Consider the following 23,517-nt stretch of genomic DNA (forward strand, 5'->3'; position numbering starts at 1 on the left):
AAATAAGATTAAATTCATCACACAAAAAACAAGTAAATGAAGAAAAAAAATGGGCGAAATTATTTAAAATATGACAAGGAGTCTGCTGAGCTAATCTTAGGCAGGTGGTCCACAATTTAAGGGTGATGAGATGTGATCTTCCTCAGGTGTCTGCTGTTGGACTTCATTAGGCATGAGATGTTGTTATTCCACAAAAGTGTTGATGATGTTAGTCACCAGGAATGTGTGAATGATTTTGGGTTCACAGTTTTGCTGCTAACCTCACAGTGTAGGCAAATGGGCAGGCTCAGCACAAAACCCATCTCCAACTCCAACCACAGTGTGTAAGTAGGCAGGTCACTTCACACCTGTACATGGGTTCATGACATCTGGTGATGACGCTCACCAGGGTTTTGACGTCCACAAAACTGATCCATATGAATTATGAATTACTGGTCTCAATACGTGAGTTTCTGGAGATCTGATCATTTAGAAATTTTCTTCATTCTTTCTTTTCTCCACTAAAAGATTAGTTTAGGAACTATAAGTCCAAGACCAATGATATGTTGTACATGGGCTCCTTTAGCCTCCACTATTCAAGCAGCACAGCCCGCTGACCACAATGGCACTACAGTGCACATGTTCACTCTGGCCCACAGCTCTGACACTGCAAGGCAAGGCCATACCAATCTTCATAACTTCTGGATGTCATAGGTCTACACTTTTTTTTTTGCTACCTTGCCAACCTTGTGCCAAAACTGGCTCACAGCTTCAGGGGACTGGGAAAAATAAACCTACAATAAACAAGTCCAATTACAAAAACAAATTGCAAAAACCACTGAGAATATTTATATTAACCAAAATGGTTTATTAAAACCAGTCAGGAGGCATCACTACCAGCAAATTTCTCTAAGCTAAACATTAAAGGTAACATTCTGAAACATTCTGTTTCTCCAATGTGTATTATTCAATATCATACTTAAATACTACTGTAATGGGGTGTCCTGGTGGCTAAAACATGTATCTTATATAACTGCAACATTCTGGGGTTGAATCTGGCCTGACATTTTTGTCACATGTCATTTCCACCTTCCTTTCTCCCTTTTCTGTCTCTCTCCACCGTACTACCCAATAAAGCAAGCAAGTAAAGTAAAGTAACCCAATAAAGCAGAGTTATTAAAATATTCTGCAAGATTTTGTCTGGTCAAAACTGGGCACTACAAATCCATTCAAAACGCAGTATGGTGAAAAAAGTATGAAATGTGTTCCTATGCTTTCCAGCAGGGGATGTGAATATTATTGCCTGACTTGAAGCACCACTTTGAGGTTATCCTCTCCAATGATTTGTGACCACAGATGAGACCTGGTTACATCACTTCCACCAGAGGTGAAAGAACATTTGAAGCAGTGGAAACACCCAGGTTCTCTGCTTCCCAGGAGAGTCAAGATGGTGATATACGTAGGCAACATGATGGTGACAATTTTCTAGGATGCAGAGGGAGTGCAGCTAGTGGACTACCTGGAAAAAGGTCACACTAACACTAGGGCCTACTACACTCTTGTCCTGAGACAACTACGGACCAGAATGTATTTGCTGCATGACCAAACGTATGCGTACACAGTGTGCTTCATGAGTGCACACACTTGCTGCAGCACAACACGTCCAAAAAGCATGATACTGGAGGTCTCCACTAGGGGCAGACAGCAGCAATCAAACCCGGAAATTGTGAAAAAGCCGGTATTGCCAAGATATCGCTTGCCGGTATTGTAAACAAACATGGATATGCTTGAGGAGGAAGAACTCATCATTTTGCTTCTTTTAAGATTGCGGCAGAAACGAAAACAGCATTGCCATCTGAGGTGGTATGTGCGGCCCCTCAATCAAACCTGCAGAACAAACGAGGAATTTGTTTCCCTTGTTCTGCCGATGCGCGTGATTGACAAGGAGAAACACCAGGAATATTTCCGTATGTCGGCCAGTGCTTTTGACGAGCTGTTATCCCTAATCGCTCCGTACATTCAGCACTCCAACACACACACCAAGCCAATAACATCAGCAGAGCGGCTTGCTGTCACCGTCTGTTTCCACGTTCGCATGAGCGCCTCTAGCGGTTATGTCAATACTGCGTGTCGCGCACGCGTCACGTTACCTCACATCAAAGTGAGCGGCCTACGCTTTAAACGACTGCAAAATACACATGGCAGCCATGAAGCATACGTGCACGTGTTGTCAGTAGCAAGTATATTCCAGCCCTACAGCAGAAAATCAACAAGATTTGGTGTAGAAAGCTGTCAAGAGGAGTTCTCCTCCACCAAGACAGGACCAGGAAGCTCTAGCCCACAATCCCACACACAGTACCTATGGCTGCTGTTCAGAAATGTTGATTTGCGCAGGTGGCATACCTGCCTTATTCTCCTGATTTTTCACTCTCTGACTACTACTTCTTCCCAAGGATGAAAAAGTAGTTTGGTGGTCACCATTTTGTCTCAGACGATGACATCATTGATACTGTGGACCACTTCCTGGGGACCCAAGATAGCAGCAGCTACACATAGGGGATCTGTGTGACTGCTGGACTAAGCGTGTTACTGTACAAGGGGACTATGTTGAAAAACAACTGTTTGATTTGCTAAAACTGACTCCTTCTAACTTTGTCCACCAACTTATCAATCACCCCTCATATAATTACACTTTAGAAAGATGACAGCACCACCATACTTTTTTCATTGTACAAGCGGCTGTGGAGGACAGATCCTGGCAAGTGTCAGCTCAGATTTATTGTCAGATTACAGATTTACTATCATTGCTTTAATCAATGAAACAGTATTAAACAAGCAAGCATAACATACACAATTTTAGAGGGGTTTTTGCCAGCCAATGCCACAAAAATAGTACAGTAAACAGAACTCCCTTTTGGACAACAAAAACTCAAAAAAGTTTAATGCTGGATGAAATTTGCAACTTGCTGGCGATAAAACAGAGTAGCACCCGACACCAGGTTAACATTCAAGAATAGAGCTCTTTGTTTTGAAAACTGGGCCCAACAAATCAGAAGACTAAAAGGATATGATTTACCTCTGTTACACTGAGCAATTCACTTTATCTGATGCTATACTGTTTCTAACCTTTAACTGCACACATATGCACCTGCATTTGCACACATGCATTTGCACACACACACACACACACACACACACGCACGCACACACAAAACAAAAAACACATGCATATTATGTAATCCTACCTGCAACCAGCTAATGTCATTCCTGTTGGCCAATACAGCAAACCTCAGTGTAAAAAGCTTATTTCATTCAAGCTGAGGTAGCACATCTGATAATGGCCATCTGTTTAAAAGAGTTCAAGAAAGAAGTAAAAGCAAACAGCCCAACTCTGCTAAAATAACCTCAGAATTATGCTGCTGTGTTGATTTGTTGTAGGTTTTCTCAGAGATGACATGCAGCAGAGGTGCTGCGAATTGGCCTGAGCTGATGGATGTGCTGATAACTGTTTCTCCCAAGGGCTTGGATGAAATGTATTGGTTGGGTGACAGGCAAGGTGCCACAACAAGAAAGATGCTCTACAGGGCTCCAGTAAGTCATTCATAATGACACAGTAGCCACAAAACCACATGATGTTTTTGTTGCCCTGCAAATCTCATTCTCTACTTTGAAGTGAGGATACAGCATCTCCATGTTTTTGGTTCACTCATTATCATCCATTTTCCATACACACTTACTCCTAATGAGGATTGTGGGTGTTGGAGCCTATCCCAGCATGCATTGTCTATGGCAGGAAAACACCTTGGACAGGTCTCCAGTTCATCACAGTGCTGTTTTGGTTTTGATTCATGTCACCAAAATAGCCTTGAACTGCTAAATAAACTCAGTCACAGGTTATTTGTTTAAGAAAAAAAAAAAAAAAAAAGATGAAAAATTGACTTACTTATATTTCAACGTAAGCTTCAAAGAAAACTTAATTCTCTTAAAATTATGAATTGTCACATGGAATTATGTTGATCCCTTCACACTATGATTTTTGTCAAAAGTGTAGTCACAATTTTATATGAAATATTTGCAACAGTGAAGTGATCTCACAGAGTACTATATTCAATATTAAAATTACCATGATTTATTTTGATATTTGCAGGTTGCTATGGCCACAACAGCCTTGGTAAGAGTTAATTGTGTAGAGGAAAAATGCAATAAATGAAATGTCATCTAGCAACAAGCCAGTGCAAATAAACATGGTTCTGAAAAACAGCATTGTATTCTGTCCCGTCTCTGTCTCTCTCACTCTCTGATACAGTATTTGCGTGACTCAATAGCCTTGCACTTAAGTGTAAGGTTATTGTTTAAGTGCAGATCAGATAGAACATAATGTGTGTGTGTGTGTGTGTGTGTGTGTGTGTTCCCCATTTGCCTTGGTTTCCTCCTACAGTCCAAAGGCATGAAAGGCAACTGGAGACTCTAAATTTCCCATAGGAATGAAAGTGACGGTCTGTCTGTTTGCTTGGGCTGCTTCCCTCACCTCCTGATCAGTGCATGACTGCATAATAAAACTGAAATAAGCTTGTTTAAGACAACTGTGAAACTGTATAAAAATAAATCTGAATTTGAAAATCTGAAACCTGAACAGGGAACCCACAAATATGAAATAACTTAAGCTTTCAACAGTCAATGAGAGAGAGAGCTTAATGAGTTCCATTTCTAGCTCAAAATAACTTTTTCAGTATTCCTCACTGACACAAATAGAGCACAACTGTTTTCCGTAGTGTCACTAACCTCTAATGGCTGTCATCGTAGCCAAGAAGTGAATAAACAGTCTGATCAAACCTATAGGAATTAGTTAAATCAAAGTTAACGCCTGTTTTTACAACCACATTTTCATTTTACACACTGCAATTCAATGAAACAAAAGAGCCACTAACTGACGTCAAATTGCATGCAGATTGATCAGTTCATACACACACACACACACACACACACACACACAACAGGATCATCCTCATCACCAAGCACAGCCATCACCCACAGGCCAATCACAGTACATGTAAACAGGGGACAGGCGAGTATTTAACAGGCCAATCAGAACACAGAGGATCCACTTACTTTGATCTCTCTCACTCGTGATTTTTTTTTTTTTTCATGTATGGACCTAATTTTCCACAGCACTCATCATCTTCAATTATCCACGCTCCCTCTATAGGGCACTGACTCGGCTCGAAACAGAAAAACAAGACACATTTAGTTCACTTCAGACAACAGTCAACAACTCCCCCATCCCCACTACACACACACATACACACACACACACACACACACACACACATACACAAAGTAAAAAGAATAAGAAACGAAGTGGAGTCCAGTGAAAGTAGCACAAACCTTGTTGTATTATCTAGGTCAGAAAAATGCAATGTTATCTAGTCCATCTGTACTTCTACAGCTTTGCTTTAGAAGTGAAGCAGTGGTGTATGCAGTAGTAGTGTGTACTGTTCCCAGCACTGCCATATGCACGGTGAGTTCACTGTGGCAAAGCCCTGTCTCTCCTTTCGTACAGTCACAACTATCATTGTTATCGTCTTGTCACATCAGCACAACATTTGTATACAACACGTACACTTATTACAACATAAGTGGAGAAGAATCACACACGCCAGCTGGGAAACAGACAGGAGGTGAGTGGGAGAGAGGAGCGGAAGAAACAGAAGACAGAAAATAACAACAATGGCATGTAAAATTTAATAGGCAGGAAAACAAGACTGATAATGAAGAAAAACAGAAAGATTAAAACTGGAGAAAAAAGAAGATGAACAGAGAGAAAGAAAAGGAGAGATAGAAAACATGAGGCAACTAATGTTGTATTTACCTGACAGGGAATCAGAGGACATGCTTTCTTGCTGCTGCATCTTGAATGTTGGCTCCAATCTGAGTCTCTGCGTATGTCTAGAAGCAAGAGTGAGTGAGCAAGCCCACTCTCCTTACTGTGTGTTTTGATGACGGCGTCTGCGTAGCAGTCTAGGGAGTGAGTGAGCAAGCAGGGGAACGTTGTAGCCTGAGGAGGGAAGGCAGGGGAAGGTGTGTGTACATCTCATACAAAGCACACGTCCTGTAGACATAAAAAAACATGAGGTAAAGAGAAGCAGGAAGCTGGGAGGAACATAGAGAAAGGGATTCAAGGAGTTTGAGGCTGAAGGAGAGGAGAAGCTGTAGAGAGGAAAAAAGCAATCACCTTTAGTGCACCCTTACACACGCAGGCGCTGGGCCATTACTCTTTCCTCCCCTCCCCTCCATGTAACCTTGCAGTGCATTCAGAATGCTATACCACTTCCAGGTTTACACACTGTGGCACACAGCATATGAATGGCTGTGTGCATTTGTATGTGTGTGTTCATAGAAATCTTTTGTGAATATGTGCATCTTTGTGTATTACACGTGAATATATTTATTGGTGGATGTGGGATAACTGGCACATGAAAAGTTTCCTTTTCAAATGAGATATTAATAATACACACACAAAACAAACAAAAAAACAAAACAAAACAAAACAAACAAACAAACAAACAAAAACAAAGGTACTTGTTAAGGATAGGACAGTAAGTTGAATCCTTGGCTGATACAATGCCTCTACTGCCTGTATCTATGATTTGTCAAATATTGGGTAAAATCATTAAAAGATGCTTATGTGGACCAGTGACAAGCATTTCAGCCTTGCTCGCATTAAGCATCAGGAAATTAGAAGACATACCCGACCTTTAATAGCACACAGACATGCCTCAAGGTTAGCCAGTACAGATTGTTCATTGAGCTTGACAGCGATGAAGATCTGAGTGTCATCAGCATAACAATAGAAGCTAATGTTATAACTATGAATGATAGAGCCCAGATGGAGCATGTAGATGGAGAATAGGAGAGGGTCAAGGACCGAGCCCTGAGGAACACCATAGTTAAGCTCTCAGTAGAGGTCATATTGTTGTAGTAGACATAATGCTTTCTCTCTGAGAGGTAGGATTTAATCCAAGAGAGTACCAGGCCACAAATAGCAATTAAATGAATTCTAGTTAAATTTTGTTGGCAGAATTGTCACAGACTGTGATAACAGACTCTCTTGCCACCTCCTTACACTCATATTTTAAGTGTAGTTCAAAAAAGAGACAAAACACACAACAGTAAATCTGATATCTGATATCTGATAATATACAGCTATAACAATAATATTGTGAATTCCTTTGGCCATGTTAATCATGTAGTGAAAATCTAATATTGTGATAGCCCTACCAGGCACCTGACCCCTCACATTTAACTTTTGGTCATGTATTTATGTTGCTTTATCCTGTGTTTATATGTGTCTCAGTGTCTTGGAATGTCTTTGTCTGTGTCCTTACAATGTGAGCTGTACTAAGATAAATTCTTCTCAACTGTTGTTGACATGCCAAATCAAGCTGAATTTAATTTAAGTTATAATTGAAGTACTTAACTTTTGAATACACAGTAGTTCATTGACAAAGATAATCAACCTGATGCTCGCCCTAAGTGGTTAGCACATATTCGGTCACACTGAATTTAGCTATACTGTGCTATAAATACACATATATTTAAATAGTCAATGCTGTTTACATAACTTACACACCACCAAACAATATCTTAATTAAATAAATGGTAATCTTATATTATGGTCCTCAGATAATGAACAATTACATTGCATTGTCTAGATTAAGGTAGGTGCTGATAGGTGCTGATAGGACAGTATTCATGTTTATGTGATAACAAACTAATCATCAAGGAAAATAAATTACAACACTCACATCATTTTGTTTGCTGCCCTTACCTGATTTAGACAGATGGAAAATCTCCACAGAGCCAAAAACAGCTGTCAGATTCAAGGTTTTGACCAAGACACTTTCACAAAGCCTGGGAAAAATGTCTTTTAGTGGCTTGCTAAAAAAAAAAAAAAAAAAAAAATGGCCCCAATGACTTAAAAATTGGTCATTAAAAGATTCTATATTGATCATGTCTGGTGGTCAGAAAAAAAATCATGGTGAGATGTGTCATCTCCAACTGCATGTGAGGAAAACCCTGGGAACAAGAAGCACCATAAACCTGGCCATTTAAAAACTATATTATCAAAACACATTAAAATTTGAGATCATCCATATTTAAAATATGTTGCTGAAACAAATAAACCTCATGTACTGGTTACTGGTTGAAGAAAAATCAACCCAATCAAGTTGTAGGACCCATGTCTGCTTATTTTTTCCAGAGAGCAGCAAGGGATGTAACAGTCTTCCTGCCCATCTCTGACATGGTTGCCTTGGGCTGCACATCACATCAGCAGGACGACAAGGACAGAACAGAAACAAACAATACGCCCAGCGCCTGATATTTTTAAGGAGTGCTGTTGAAACATTACCTCAGCAACACCACTTACCTCATAAATCACGCATTTCAATCCAGAGAAAGAAAAGCAACAGCCTGTTGTAGCGGCACACAATTAAGCAATATCACATAACAGGGAGTGCTGTTATACTGAATGTCATCACGGCTGTGATCCAGTCATAGGCACAAGGCTACAGGTCAAGTGCTGAAGATCATCGTGACGATATTCATTTTGATTTTATTTGAATGCACCACAACTAACTATTGTATAACTGACAATAAAGCTAGAAGGTGGTCTTGGTTCTTGTTTGGGTGGGTTTTTCATGTATGTTTACAGAAAGGCTTTATTTTACTGAAACACTGAAAGCACATAACTCAGAGCTGCTTTATAGATTTTTATAAGAGGTGCTTTTTTGGCATTTCTGCTTTATTTGACAGTCACAGTAGAGAGAGAGAGAGAGAGAGAGAGAGAGAGAGAGAGAGAGAGAGAGCGAGAGAGAGAGAGATGACATGCAGCAAAGGGCCTGAGGTCGGATTGGAACCCAGGACGCAGCGAGCAGGACTCAGCCCTGGTACATGGTACAAGCCATCGGGGCACCCCCTGAGGTGTTTTATTTTGATTTAAGCGGTTACCGCAATTTCACTGGACAACAGGTGCTCTTTCTACCCCTGTAAAATATATTAAAGGGAGTAGGTATAGATTCATCACTAACTGAGACACGCTGATAGTTGAATTGTATCAATAATTGCTAATTATTGTAAGTGCAGCTGTCCCTCATAATTGAGCTGAGTTACCAGGAGCCTAAAGAATCCCACCCCTAGTGTACAATGCTGTCCTCAGGACCAGTGGCTAGTGGTAATTGATACACTGAGGTGATTAGTAAGTAGACAGGGCAGTAAATGCCAACTAGAGATGACAAATGACCTGTGGCAGCAGAGGCGGAGGAGATCGCTGTCTACTACTGTATATGTTTACAGGAACAGAGGCAGGGCTAGGATAACAAGCCTAGATGCCTAGCAGTACCAACAACAGGAGAATGATCTTTTCCACTCTGCACTGTGCTTGCAGGTCTCCAGGGTGATGCTTCTGGTATTTATTGCCTTAAAGAGTACTCTATTGTTCAGCAGTAGTCAGTTAATTGGATGTATGTGTGAAACATCCCTTAGGCCTATATAATTTTAAAAATGTTTTCACGATTCACAATAGTCATACATTTTCCTCACAGGTTACCCTCTTAGGGTCAACATCATCAGCATAACCAGTAGTATTTAATATCTTCAATTGACTTAAAGGCCCCATGACCTGAAAAATGCAATTTTTTGCGTTGTTTTTGCGTGATAGGGAAGGTCTTGGGGCCACACAAATACTGTCCTATGCATTTCACCTATGATAAATGGAGAAGTGCACAAAGCCCGTTTTTTGAAACTGTCCCTGTAAAACAAGCGGATTGCACTTCCTGTAAGTCTTGACGTCAGTGTCTGTCCTGACGTCAGTGACTCCACCCACAGCGCCTGCGTCCCCAGGCAACCAGCTACCAAGCTAGCGAACTTAGCCAGTTAGCCTCAACTCCCTGGCCAACCAGCTAGCGAACTTAGCCAGTACCCCTCCCATGACAATCTTACATAAGATGATAACTCCCTTTCGACAAGTTTTCAAATAGTTACTGTATCTCGTTGGCTCTGTTTTTCTCTCGCTCAATATGGCAGCTCGCTATTGTTTACGTCCCAGAATGCATTGCGCAGTGACGTCGGTTGATTGGCCCGACCATATGTCACTCAGAAAACCGTCAGCCAATCAGTGGAGAGGTGCTGATTCTCTCTTCTGATTGGCTAAATGTAAAACTATATTTAGCGGACCACAGGTACTCAAAATCAAAAACAAACAAACAAACAAAAAAAACCCATCATGCTAGGTATATCAGCAGTTAAAATAAAACCCTGAAAAAGTGTACACCATGGGGCGTTTAAGTTCAATTAATATCTTGACTATCTGCTCTAATACCATCAAGCACGCTGGAAAATGTTCCCTACATCATTGCCACTGTGTCCAGTAAGAGAACATTTCTAATGGAAGGAATCGGTAATAAACGCCTCTGTTTGAAGACTCCACCATGTGAGGGTTGCAGCTGCTACAGTAACATGTTAACCCTAAGATCACACAAACATCCAAGCTCACACATTACAGCTCGGTAATTATGAATCTGTCTATTGAAAGGGGTCACAGGGGTTACATGTCATTATGTGAAGTGCAGCCTCAGTGATGTGAGATTGAGCATTATCCTCTGTTTCTTTCTTCCTTCCTTTCTTTCTTCCTTTCTTTCTAATCTGAACAGGGCAAGGTCATGAAAACTCAAAGCCTGTTGGTTTGTGAATATATGTGTGTGTCTGTTTAGTGACAGAAGAGGGATCAGTGGGGGGTTGTCATTTGCTGTCCTGAGCATCTACAACTCACAATTAGACCGGAGGCAGGGGGGTATTTCATGTATGTACTCCTATTCATATGCTTCCATCTTGAGGAAAACAGTGACTAACCGTGTGGCCACATGCTAATTATTCAAAGTCCACCTTCTGCATGACAGATGACATGAGGATGACAAGCAGTCAGTAGCCCCTTGATTAAATCACCTCTCTCCAGCTGTTGTCCCTTTCTCCATCTGTACCTTCTGCTTTCCCTCCCACATTTCATTACTATTTTCCTTTCATCAGACCAGATGAAGGATGGGGAGTCATAAAAACGAGCACAAAGATTGATAAAACTACACAAAATAGGAAAATAACAGCTGTAAAACACTGTCTGTTTTTTTCACTCTTGCCCTTAAGAAAATGCAGCATCCCAGAGGGATCTGTCACAATTGTTTGTGTGTGAAGTAGATAATAATAGGTATTACCTGTGGGTGTCTGGGGCCAATACTCTATAACAGAGCTGCCAGGACAATGAGAGGCAAGAGAGACATCATGAAACAGGAGCTAGATGGGGAATAATGAGAGAAGTTATGAACTGTGTATGGTGAAATACTGAGCAACAGAAACACAAGACTAAGGGCAAAACAGATACTTTATGAAACTCAGCATGCTACTTTTTTTTTTTTTCTTTTTCCTTTGGCCAGAGTGTCACTGATACCTTTTTCGCACATGCAGCCCAGGAGTATTACAGTAAGCTGATTGGGCCCAAGTTGTTTAGGCAACAATTTACAACAAGCCTCGTGCAGCAGTATCCCCTGTCCTGCTGATATGACAACAGTTTAAATTAGAAATAGGCCGATTAATCTTTCAGTATTTGGCATTTTGATATCTGTCACATTGCCACAAAGCCAATGAGCAAAGAATGTCTACAGACACATCTGCTGGCAGCCTGGTCAGTGTGGCTGCTGTGGAACGATGGTAGCACTCCCCCTTATCTGCTGATAAATGCTGTTATTAAGTGCTCCATTTTTTTTTTTATTTGTCATTCAGAATTTCTTTTTCTTTTCTTTTCTTTTCTTTCTTTCTTTTTTATTTATTTATTTATTTATTTTTATAAAATTCATCATTTTGATTACCTGTGGCCATTGGTCACTACAGCTGTGTTAAAAGTCTAAAATAGTTGTGCGTGGCCTAGCCATTTGTTAGACTAATCAAGATCAATTGCAACGTTAGGGTGCACAGGTTTCAAATTCATTCACAAAATTGGTAAAAGCAGTCAGTCAAACACAGTATTTCTCATCTGGTGAGCTGTCCAAAAGCTGACTACGATCAATTCTGAGTAGTCCGCGTGTAGGCGTGTAGGAAGAATTTTTTTTTTTAATGGAATAGATATTTGGCACAGTGGCAGCTGAGGCACAACCACACTGCAGCACAGCCACCAGCAAAATGGAGATTCTATTTATTGGCCCCAAAGCACAACAATCCCTTGCCATGAACATCACCTTACGTTTTAGGTGCTGCCTCATCACCCAGAGCTCCACAGTCAAAAATGTTTGAATTATGTTTGATTCCAGTGCTCTCATTCAACTCCCAAAAGATCATTTTTCATCAAGCAAATTTCACATCCCATCTCTGCCCAGGTTTATATGCCGTTAGAGCCTCTGTTATGCATTGTCCAGGGGTGTTAAAGAGATAATTATGAATTGTAAATATACTCATTCAAGGGAAATAGGCTTAGATCTGGGTGCCAGCCATCTTAAGTTGCGGTCTGTCTGTATGCTGATATAGCATTGCAATTACAACAAACAAGGAACAAAAGAATTGGGCCACCTACACAGTCCACCTACAGGAGCTTTTCTGACTTCCCATTCTAAATCCAGACGCATTAATATGGAGTTGGTCCCCCCCTTTGTAGTTAGAACAGCTTCCACTCTTCAGGGAAGGCTTTCTACAAGATTCTGGAGTGTGTCTGTGAGAATTTTTGCCCGTTCATCCAGAAGAGCAATTGTGAGGTCAGGAACTGATGTTGGATGAGAAGACCAGCAGTCTCTGTTCTAGTTCATCCCAAAGGTGTTGGATGGGGTTGAGGTCAGGGCTCTGTGTGGGCCAGTTCTTCCACACCAAACTCAGCCAGCCATGCCTTTATGGAGCTGCTTTGTGCTCTGAGGCTCAGTGCTGGGACAGAAAAGGGCCTTCCCCAAACTGGTCCCACAAAGCTGGAAGCAGAGACTTGTCCAAAATGTCTCGGTGAGCTGAAGTATTAAGATTTCCCTTCACTGGAACTGAGCCCATAGCATTATCCATAGTGAATGAAATACCTGAATTCAATTATTAAGAGGTGTGGCCCAATAGTTTTGTCCACATAGTGTACATTATTTTGTTTGACTAATTGCCATGCCTCAAATTTGGCTGAAGATATAATGTGCTTAGTGTGGTGAGGCAGGCGTGACTTCAGACAATCCTTTTTAGAGCTTTACAGGGAGATTTGGCTTTGGAGGAGTTTCAATTATAAGCACAGGATTAACACACCATGCCAACACTGTGGGTGTACAGTACACGCACTTCATTACTGTAACTGACATTACTGACATTTGAATAAAGCATATTTAAGTAAGAGTGCATATTACTACTACTACTCTATTTGAAGTTTAAACACTGATATCCCAAAATAGTTTCCATACATCCAGTTTTGTCCAACATTTCACAATTCAGCCTGTTCCATATAAAATGACACGTGTGTGTAGGTTTAGATGTTGTGTGTGAGCTATTGTTCTGTATTTAGGTGTCACAGTAGCCATAGTGCACAAATGTCCCTCACTCCTCATGACTCTCTTATTTTGAAAGAGATGACATTATACCCAAGGCCTTGTCTTTGCTCCAAATACAAACTTGTTCATCTGTCAAATAAGTAATAAAAGACAATGTAGCTGTGTACATAAGAGATTGTTTATATGGCTGGATGACATGCCTGACCTCCATGTTTGAATAAATCGATAATTACATATTGATGAGTGACTAAGCTAGTTAATCACCTTGTTGTTGCAGCAATGTAGGCTCTGAAATGTAAAAACCAAAAGTAAAAAATGTAAATGTAAATTCCAATCACAACATCAAATCAAACTGGCAGTGGCAGGTGGGTAATGATCTGCTATCTGCCATAACCTGGCATAGATGTTTCACAGAATCATTTCAATCACTTCCCTGATTCAGCAATTAAAATTAAGCTATGCTAAACCTTATTTAATTGATTTAAATATGTACAGATGTTGCACTCTGTACTGCTGTGGGAGCACTGAATTAACCGCCTTATCACATCCTGCTGCTGTTCTCGTTTCTGTTGCAAATATACAAACTCATGCTGGAGTGTGAGAACCATAGACTGGATTTGTAGATGTTCTGCAATGTACAATTCTACATTAAGGCCTATTGTATATGGAATTGTCATTTCATTTATTTATTTATCTTAAATAAGATGATGACCAGAAATGGTGTAATCCTGGCTGTTGCCACCACCTGCCATTTGCTGAAGTTATGTAACTGAGACCCCCCCACACTGAAGAGACACTAAAAAAGAGATTTTCATTAAACAAGCTTATATTATGGCATTCATGACTTGCTGTCTAACCAAGACATAAGGTCAAACTCTTAAAAAAGAAATGAAAGTTAAGTGCTGTAATTAAGTGAAATCATAAAGGACAGGTCCATAGCAAGTATGATCAGCAAATTGTGTTGGAGTTTAAATAATCACTTGAGTTAATCGTCTTGAAAAGCTGGATGTGCCCTGGCTTTATCATACACCCACCTAAAACTTGTGTGGGCAATCTGTAGAGATGACACTCCATTCTAACTTACTCAGACTTGCAGACTTCAGTGTGAGTGTGTGTGTGTGTGTATGTGTGTTTGTATCAGATATTACTGATGTTGTAAGAACAGTCATGTTGTGGGGACTTGCCTTCCTTATGGGGACAAAAAGCAAGTTCCATTAGTGAAGATGATCCATTTTATGGTGAAGGCTTTATTTAAATGCATGCTAACTTTTGGGTTAGGTTAAGGTTACGTGTTAGGAACAACACACTTGAAATCTCACATGCACCCCATGTCCAATTTCGGTGGTACAGGCGGAACGCAAAGTGAGTTTTCATGAGAAAAGGCACTGACCCACGTCCGTGTTGCAAAAAAACAGGGCCCTTATGTTTAACTTTTTACATCTACAGTACAACTGATTGACACCATGACAAACTGCACTTCATATCTATATCTATATCTATATCACTATCTATATAAGGTGGGTAGTCTGCAGGAAATGAAGGTAAGTCAATGTAATGTCCTCTGAAGTGATGGAAATACCACTGTGTGTGTGTGTGTGTATGTGTATATACACTTGCATGCATTGGGGGTGTTAAGCTTCCGTCTCATTTACACCTTTCTGTGTTTGTCATCACTTATGAGAGAGTCATCATCTCTAAGACATTGCATTAAAAGTCATCACAATATTATATTTTCAAACCAATTTCTCTCTCAGTTATCCAGCAAAAGTCAGTCAAGTCAATGCTTAATGCAGATCTGTTTGCTTAGATCAGAAATTGTGTTTGAAGTATCAGAAAATGATTTAGCATATTATTAAACCAGGTTAAAAAAAATGATACTTTGCCTTGTTGTTTCTCCCATCATGGGTAGCAAATTACACTGACATACTTGCTACTTGGTATAGTTGCTGCTGGGTGTAGTCGTATTCTAAATTTAAGCTCCTTTTCCTCAAGAACCAGATTGAAATGGGAGATAAAAGTTGCATTGGTAAAATATGTATGTGAGTATATTTGGATGCATCTAGTTAGCTAGCTCTGTCTAATATTATATTAATCCTAGATAGTGCCACATTTGGCAATGCTGCTTACTCTCTCTCCATATTTCATATAATATGTAAGTGTTATTAGCAGCTAGATTAGTGCCAGACAACAGTTAAGTCATAAACCATCTGTTTCACTTCTTGCTAGCGGTCTGTCCAATCTGGCTTCCGTCTCTAAGCATTAGGCTCCCTGCCTTTAACGGGACAGGTAATTTCTTGTAGCAGAAGAGGTGCTTGTTACCAGTAAAAAGAAGAAAGAGGGAACTCGATTCCCCCAAAACCTTTTCCAGACTTCGCTCACTGCCTGCAACACACAGGAGGAGGTCAGAACTGCGCTCCCAGGTGGAGACCCCACACATGAAGGAGATCTTCACCGATTCTCACACTTGTATTCAGCAAAAGGCCTACACTGTATGAGCTAATGAACTTGGCATACCACACACTCCTAGATAGTCCATCCTGACCAAATAACAAAATACAGAAAGCACACTCTAGCCGCAAGCCACAACAACACCAACATGGAAGAAAGGCTTCCCCACAGTCTTCCGTCTGGCTGCAGCCTTCTGTCTTCTCTTTCCTCCTGGGACCAGACTCTTGTTGGGGCTTTTAAATTTGGAAAGTGTTGAACCGTTTGTAGTGTTTGTTTATTTAGACTGTTTTTTTATATCAAGGCATAAAATCGGATTTTGCCCCTCTATTCCTTCCCTCTTGGTGTTGTTGTGGAAGGCTGCTCTTCGCTGCTGGCAGCAGCGCGTGCAAGAGGAGTCCAGCCAACAGCCAAGCCAAGCCGATAAATATCTAACATGTTTGATGTAAATAGGAGTGCCTCGGAGACTCCGATTGGATTGGCTTGACTCTGTGAACTCCTCGTATTAGAATATTCTCAGGGTAGATTCTCAGTTCGGCTAGGCCTTCATCTGGGACACCAAATAAATCAGTGCCAGCAAAGCCCTAGTGTGTGGTTGCCCTGAGCAGCAGTGGGAACAGTTTCCACTTCACAAGACTAATATCCTCTACTTTAATACGATGTGTGAGACAGGGCCTAACTTTGACAAGCTGCCCTAGTTCCTTAGACTCCTAGTTTGGTCAATTGGAAGATTGAAAGATGCTTCATTAATGTATAGATGGTTTCATTTACAAACTACAGTGGTGCTGTTACATCGCCAAATTTCATACTGACATAGAATAATTCTATAAAAATTGTGAATGTCATTCTAAATGTAGGTTTCATTGTAAGTATCATTTAGAAAACCTCAGAAAATCAGCTGATTGTGTGTGCGCGCGTGTGTTTGGGTGCAGATGCGAGCTTGCGTTTCTGTATGAGGCCATACAAAATACACACAACTTGAGAGTTTATTATAAAACCAGATGACAGTATTGTCGTGTTATCACTTCACATCAATCAGATATTTTGCTTCCCTGTTATTGCTATTCCATCATTATCCCTGTTTTATTAACAGCCTCAGTGGGAGGAAGCTGGTTCATGCAGGCTATCCTTAATTATCTTGTTCCTAACTCTGTACCCCACGGAGAATTTAATGACACACATCAAAAAATAAGATCCAGCCATATGTCTCTGGGTTTACACAATTTTGTTGATACTGATGTAAAACTGAATCATTTATTTATTTATTTATTTATTTATTTATTGTTGACCTCGACTGATACTGTAGGTCTTCACAAAATCATAAAATTCTAAAAGTCGATCAAAAGTATAAATGAAAATGGCTTCTTGTTAACCAAAATAAAGTGTGTATGAAGTCTTCCACGGTGACTTGTCAGTATACTACTCACTGGGTAGTTATCACCTGGCAATACAGATCTTATTTAGAAATCAACATGCCACTATAACACACCAATAAATAAGACATATTGGCCATAATGTAATTTGTCACCGTAATAAATAAATGAGTCTGATCCAGATATTGCATTTTTTCCAGCTTGAAGGGCAGATTTCAGTTCCCTCTCTGCACATTGATTCAGTCGGGAAGATGTAGGTGAGGATTCCAGCTGATTTATAGACAATAAAAACATAATAAGTTAATTGTAAACAGCATGTAGGCTAGATGCATTCAATACCATGTTGTGAACATAAACCATGTACTACTGCACAAATCTGTGTGTGGTATGTGCATTCTATATGCACTGGAACACCACCCTCTAGTGAAATTTTGGTCAAATTGCAGAACACATTTTCATTTTGCAATGTGAATTTCAATAACTCCATATTTATTTCAATTCATGTCAGTTATTGGATGTCATTCCTACCAATTACTGTGCTTTATATCCATTTACACACACTTGTAAGCCATACTCACATATAGTATGGCCGGTACACACATACAGTACTTATGTATGCACACCTTCTTGTGAGCAAACATGCATGATAAGAGGATGACAACACAGTCGTCTCCCTCAGTTATCCTCAACCACTAAAATTCTGTAAGTTGTATTGTCCTTCCCGTGTGCAGACACAGATAGAAATATGACACATGCACACACTCACACTCACACAAAAACCCACAGCTGCGGCAGAATTCACTGCCACCCAATGGCCTAGATGTCCTGACCTGTTGGACAGGATTATCGTGGCTCTACAGACACAACACCCGACTTAACAATGTCTGCAGTTCCTTTGTTGGACCTCATGCCGGAAACACTTTCTGCAGACTGAGGCCTAGTGCTCAGTTCTGTTTTGGTGAGGTAAGCAAGTGTGGCTGCCAAATTCTGGATATAAGCACAAACCACCACAGTAGAATAACAGGTTTATATTTCAATCAATTAAAGCATCTTTTGAAGTTTAATTTGTAGAACCAAAATTTAAAAAAAAAAGTTTAACTTGTTATATCTGTGGTCCCAGTCCAATTAATACTTGTGAAAGCCACAATCAAGAGAAACAAGTCTTGTGTGATGTGTGATTACCAAGTGTATAGCCAAGAACTGATAAACAAATCAGTTAATTTGCTTTGATAGACTTTTTGACTGTTTTGAATTGTCATTTAATTGTTTTATTTAATTTGGCAAGATTGGATCTGTGAAGATCAAGAATGTGTTATCCATGGAAGATTTGGCCCGGGCAGCAGGAACACATTCAGTTACAGACAGAACAATGGCAACTTTTCATATTAAGTCAGAGACAAAGGAGAAAGGTGATAAACAGTGGGACAATCATATAACAGAAAATAGTCAGCAACATGTAAATCCAACTGGGTACTGTCACAGTTGTCTCTATGTGTTAATTAATTCTCAACAGACCTGCACAGCTTTTATTTGTCACTATGCAATATGGCAGTAAATGTATTTGTATTAAGCTGGGGCACACATTAACATATAGCAATGCTGAAATTCAGAGTTACTGCTTTAGTCTTACAGTTATGTGCATAGCACTGTACATTAGACAGGCAATTTTTTTTGGCTATCCACATCATTCAAACCAATAAAGTAAATGTCAGCAGTGTGCACATGCTGTATGTACAAAAGGGTTTGTATGCTCCCCTGCCTGTGCTTGATAGATCAGTAATCTGTCTGTATTTGCAATTATAGATTGCTCTAACCTGCTTCCTGCTTCAAAGGGCTGCTAACCAGCTGCTAACCCCTGTGGAGAAGAGAAGAGCAACTCAAACACAACTTCAGATGATGCCATTAAAATACCTGAATCGCTATCCATATTGCATATGTTTGTGCAAACATAATGCTAAAGTGCACCAACTTACATTATTACTTTGAATTGCTTTTAAAATCCCGTGATCGCCAAATCCACTGCTATAATGACAACGTGTTGTTGAGCTCAGTGTGGGAAGTACATTTCAGTACTGAACTATATAACTGTAGTGTGGCACAATGCAAAATATGAACTAATTTTTTAAACTGAAAGTAGACACCTAGAGGAATGTGGTGAGCTATGCATTTCACTTTATCATTTCAAAGTTGGAAAGACACAATTATACTAAATAAATACATAAATAAAAAGGACTAAAGAGCATTTTTTTTGGCAAGTTCGACGGGTCCAAAACTGTGGCTCTTCAGAGGACAAGACCCCCAGATCTCCATAGTACATTCTCAGGTTTACAATGATGAAATATTAGAGTCAGGTAATACAGTAAATGTCATCTGTTCAATAAAGTGCCTTCTGAATTCTTCGATCCAAAGCCTTCAATCACCAGCCTGCACACATGGCTCAATTCCCTTGTTCCATGCTGATATCAGTTTTGGTTTAATGATATGTCAGTCATCTGGGATGGCTTCATCCATCCACTTCATATAGGCCAGACTGCCCCCCTCCACTGGGAAGCTGAGAACCTCTGGATTCGCATAGGGGTGGATAGACCTGCAAGGGACACACACATTCACACGCTCTTGACAGTCAGAAAAGATACGCAATTCATTCACCCAGATATTCACCACAGCCCTAACTCATATCTGTTCTCGTCAGGCCAGTCCAGCTAATAGCTTCTGCATCTGTAGATGTTTTGACATGTATCTAGCACAGCTTAGCTTGTTCTAATTCACTTGGACTGGGCCTAATGACAAAATCATCACTAATCCAATTTGTAACTGAATAAGTAGGACTTGGATTAACAGTATGTCTTGGAGATGATTTTTCAGAGTTACAATGTGAAATGATCATTACAAAAAAAAAAAAAAAAAGATCCTACCTTACATAATCTATGACTTTCTGGATCCTGGAAGTTTTCGTTTTCACTAGCTGTAAGAGAAATTATGTTTCAGTTTAGTCTGCTTCTAGCTTAACACTGGAAAGTCAGTGTATGATTTCTTGCTGATTATAAACTTGTGGGCAAAGAGCTCGGTCTGCTTAGTGCTTACCATGAGGATTTCAGTTGCATCCTGAACTTCTCCTTTCCAGTAATACCTACAAGACAGAATACCACAGGAAATGAGAATGATATTGCTCACATGTACTACATTTATTAGTGGCTGAAAAACAGCTTAAACTGCTCTTTCAGACACAAAATTCCAATCAAACTGCATGTAACAGCCAGCTAAGATAACCACCACCTGACTGACAGCTGGCCAAAACCACAGGATTGTCCACTGTGACACTGTCAAACTCTCCCCTGCACGCTTTAAAAGTGGCACAAAACTGCCTCTTTTAGCCTTTTGCTCTTTTGGATTGGAAAGGACAGAATTTTTATCGACAGTGAATTGACTAACATACACAATATGCAGCATTGGAAAATATGGAAACAGCAGCTGCGGAAGCCACACATACACAACCTCCACTACCCCAACCCCTGAACTAATCCAACAACATTCTGTATTTTTAGGCTAAACCTTTGTGTGGCTAACAGGTTTATCATTGCACTTCCTTGTCCCATTGTTCAGCTGCCCTCCATCCTCTGCAGCCAATGTGCCCTATTCCTTTGTGATTATGCATTAACAGCCGTGGTAATCCATGCATACAAACATATAACCACTTTTAAGGCTAACTGCCTCTCGGTTTCTTGTGCTGTGAAAACTGATGAAAGCATTCTCATGCAGCCCATTCACCTCAGCTGTGGTTTCCTAGGCAACCGGTATGCGGTAGAAAGAAAAAGAGACAGAATAAGTGTGTAACAGATAGTGTGTGTGTGTGTGTGTGTGTGTGTGTGTGTGTGTGTGTGTGTGTGTCTGCGCAAGCGAGAGAGAACACAACTAAGACAATCTTAGTGGTTGTGGATCAGTTGAGAAGCCAACTGTGCCGAGTTCGGGGTCAAACATGACTTACATGGTGGAGGTCCTGGGGAGAATGTTAATACTGGCCGCCATCCTCCTCTCCATGATTGCCCTGTGAAAAGACGTGGTGGCAGGGAGTGTGGAATGAGATGGAGGAAGCCGTCACGGAAAGGAGAGAGGCAGACAAATTAAACACTTACAAACCACCAGCTGTTTATCAATTGCAACATGAAACCGAGGCCCCCGTTAAGGTGCTCTTCAAGAAGACTGCAGGACAGAGCGTTGCGCAATGAATTAGGAGAAGATATTACACACTGTTTCTTTTATAGCTCAGCCAATATTTTAGCTGATTACCAGCTCCACCATACCCCCCTTTAACCGGTGGCTATGAGGGAGGTCATTTACATATCTGGCAACCTCACCGTGGCTACTTTTTCTCTTGACACATGGTAAATAGATGGAGCTCATTTACATGCAGCTAAAATGCCAACAGAGTAGTGGGGAGTGCAAGCACAGCGCTCTGCTGATTTAAGGCTTGACAAGATTGTATCTTTAATCTAGACACACACAGAAAATAACTTATGACTGACTGATTCTGAATGGTTTCACTCAGTAGTCCAAAAGTCATTTATAAATAACAAGCGATACCAAAGCCAAAGAATTTGGTAGCCATTTCGGAGTAGGCTGGAGTTTTACAAACAAAAACAGATCAATTGAGATTTGTGACATTTGCGCAGAACCAACAAATTACGCTATTAAAAAACATCCATGTATTTGTAAAGCTTGATTACACTGCACAAGTGGGTATACAACAAATCGGCAGTGTAATTCATAATAAGCAACACACATCCCATTAACACTGCATTGCATTACAGCATGTTTCAGTGCAATATAGCAGTGTGATGCACATGGGATATTGCATGTGGTGTCCACACACTGCTGTACCTTCCAATGTCCTTAGCTGCCTGCTCGTTGGGACTGTTGATGAGAAGGACAGAGTGGTGGCCTGGTACATAGCTCCCTGTGAGGGCAGAATGAAGCTGGACCCCAATAGACCACAGCCCAGGGTACATGGACACAGACAGGACCAAGAGCTTGAAGGGGGTGGGATGGGGGTGTGGGTGCACAGGACAACAGCATCTCAAGTCAGTCACTCAGCTCACTTCAATAACTGAATCTTTAGCATCCCTGAGTGACAATCTACTGAGGTTAAGTTTGAATCTGTACTTTATATCTATATTTATATCTAAAGTTTGGATATTATATAACTAGATAAGGTGAAGCAGAATTGCAATTGCAGTTTATGATGCAAGTTATTCTGCTGACCTCTGAATAGATTGCCACGTTTGATGGCGTTCATTATTTATAGGCCTTCTCTTATTATTTGGCGCCATCTGTCACAAATAAATGAATAGGCCTGGCTGCAGTGGCCAGTTTATAATCTCTCCTGCTTCTGCTGAGCGTCACAGTGATGCATAGCTGCACTGCAAATCCACCACTCCACATTTGCAGAAACAATTATAGTACATTTATAATTTCAGCCACTATTATGGCTTAATAATTACTTCAACCACAAACAGTTATGGAGCTTTCCTTCAAGTTTGAGAAAGGAAAACTCCTCCCCAAAACTGTTATTTGCATGAAATAATCAGCCTACTTACCAAAAATGACAGCAACAACACAGACCGCAAGACAGAATGAAACAAAGTCTCTTTGTGGCACCGCTGGCACAGCCACTCCATCCTGTTACTGTCAACAAATGTCATTCCCAGAGTCCGGCCGGTGCAGATAATAAGAGTGACAGGCTGTGCTCAACTTCCTCCACATAACCGAAGAGAACTTTTCCCAGGCTAATTAGTAGGCGACTTCCTGCTGTTCATAACACAGCCAGCACAGTTCGTCAATACTCTTGTGAGTGAAGAAAGTTTACTTTGAATACTCATTACATTTTCATTGAGAAGTGCACTGTGTTGACAGGTGGGTCGGACTGTCAGCGACAGTGATAAATCTCTGCGCCTTGCAATTGGTCGCGGGACACTTCCTGACACACGCGCGTCCAATCACATGGCCGGCTCACATCACGACATCGGCCCTGCCTCCCGGGTATGTCATAATCGGCTTTCGTGTCTAATAAACAGAAGTGCTTTTAGCTGGATGCCCACAAGGCATGTTTATGGGTGGAATAACAAATCATGAACTGAGCAGAGCAGACCAGGCCAGACCAAAATAGAGCAGCACAG

The 23,517-nt window shown here is 40.6% G+C and overlaps 2 protein-coding genes across 4 annotated transcripts in view; both read right to left on the reverse strand.

Moving 5' to 3' along the window:
• Window positions 1-6,088, reverse strand: part of dab2ipb (DAB2 interacting protein b) — a 204,890-nt gene extending 198,802 nt beyond the window's left edge. The window contains exon 1 of the mRNA XM_030064945.1: window positions 6,077-6,088. The gene's annotated coding sequence lies outside the window, so the exon portion shown is untranslated. The remainder of the gene's footprint in view (window positions 1-6,076) is intronic.
• An 11,441-nt stretch (window positions 6,089-17,529) lies between these two features.
• On the reverse strand, window positions 17,530-23,275 carry LOC115369394 (protein CutA homolog). 3 transcript variants are annotated; one of them, XM_030065994.1, is made up of 6 exons: window positions 22,939-23,275; window positions 22,223-22,371; window positions 21,330-21,389; window positions 20,429-20,474; window positions 20,260-20,309; window positions 17,530-19,931 (listed from the first exon to the last, which is right to left on the reverse strand). In XM_030065994.1, the coding sequence occupies exons 1-6, from the start codon at window positions 23,041-23,043 to the stop codon at window positions 19,829-19,831; spliced, it is 513 nt and encodes a 170-aa protein (XP_029921854.1). In that variant the 5' UTR covers window positions 23,044-23,275; the 3' UTR covers window positions 17,530-19,828. The 3 variants fall into 3 exon arrangements, with proteins under 3 accessions (XP_029921854.1, XP_029921855.1, XP_029921856.1); XM_030065995.1 differs by having other exon boundaries at window positions 19,816-19,931; window positions 20,265-20,309; XM_030065996.1 differs by lacking the exon at window positions 20,260-20,309 and having other exon boundaries at window positions 19,820-19,931.
• Window positions 23,276-23,517: the final 242 nt, after the last annotated feature.

This window comes from Myripristis murdjan, chromosome 12, assembly GCF_902150065.1.
Source record: "Myripristis murdjan chromosome 12, fMyrMur1.1, whole genome shotgun sequence".
Taxonomy (NCBI): domain Eukaryota; kingdom Metazoa; phylum Chordata; class Actinopteri; order Holocentriformes; family Holocentridae; genus Myripristis; species Myripristis murdjan.

Excerpts from the sequence above, each read along its gene's own strand:
- LOC115369394 (XM_030065994.1), bottom strand. The coding sequence starts at position 23,043 with ATGACATTTGTTGACAGTAACAGGATGGAGTGGCTGTGCCAGCGGTGC. Across the intron at positions 22,372-22,938 it reads TGTTGTTGCTGTCATTTTTG|CTCTTGGTCCTGTCTGTGTC; the intron begins GTAAGTAGGCTG and ends ACCCCCTTCAAG. Across the intron at positions 21,390-22,222 it reads GCAGCTAAGGACATTGGAAG|GGCAATCATGGAGAGGAGGA; the intron begins GTACAGCAGTGT and ends GTCTTTTCACAG.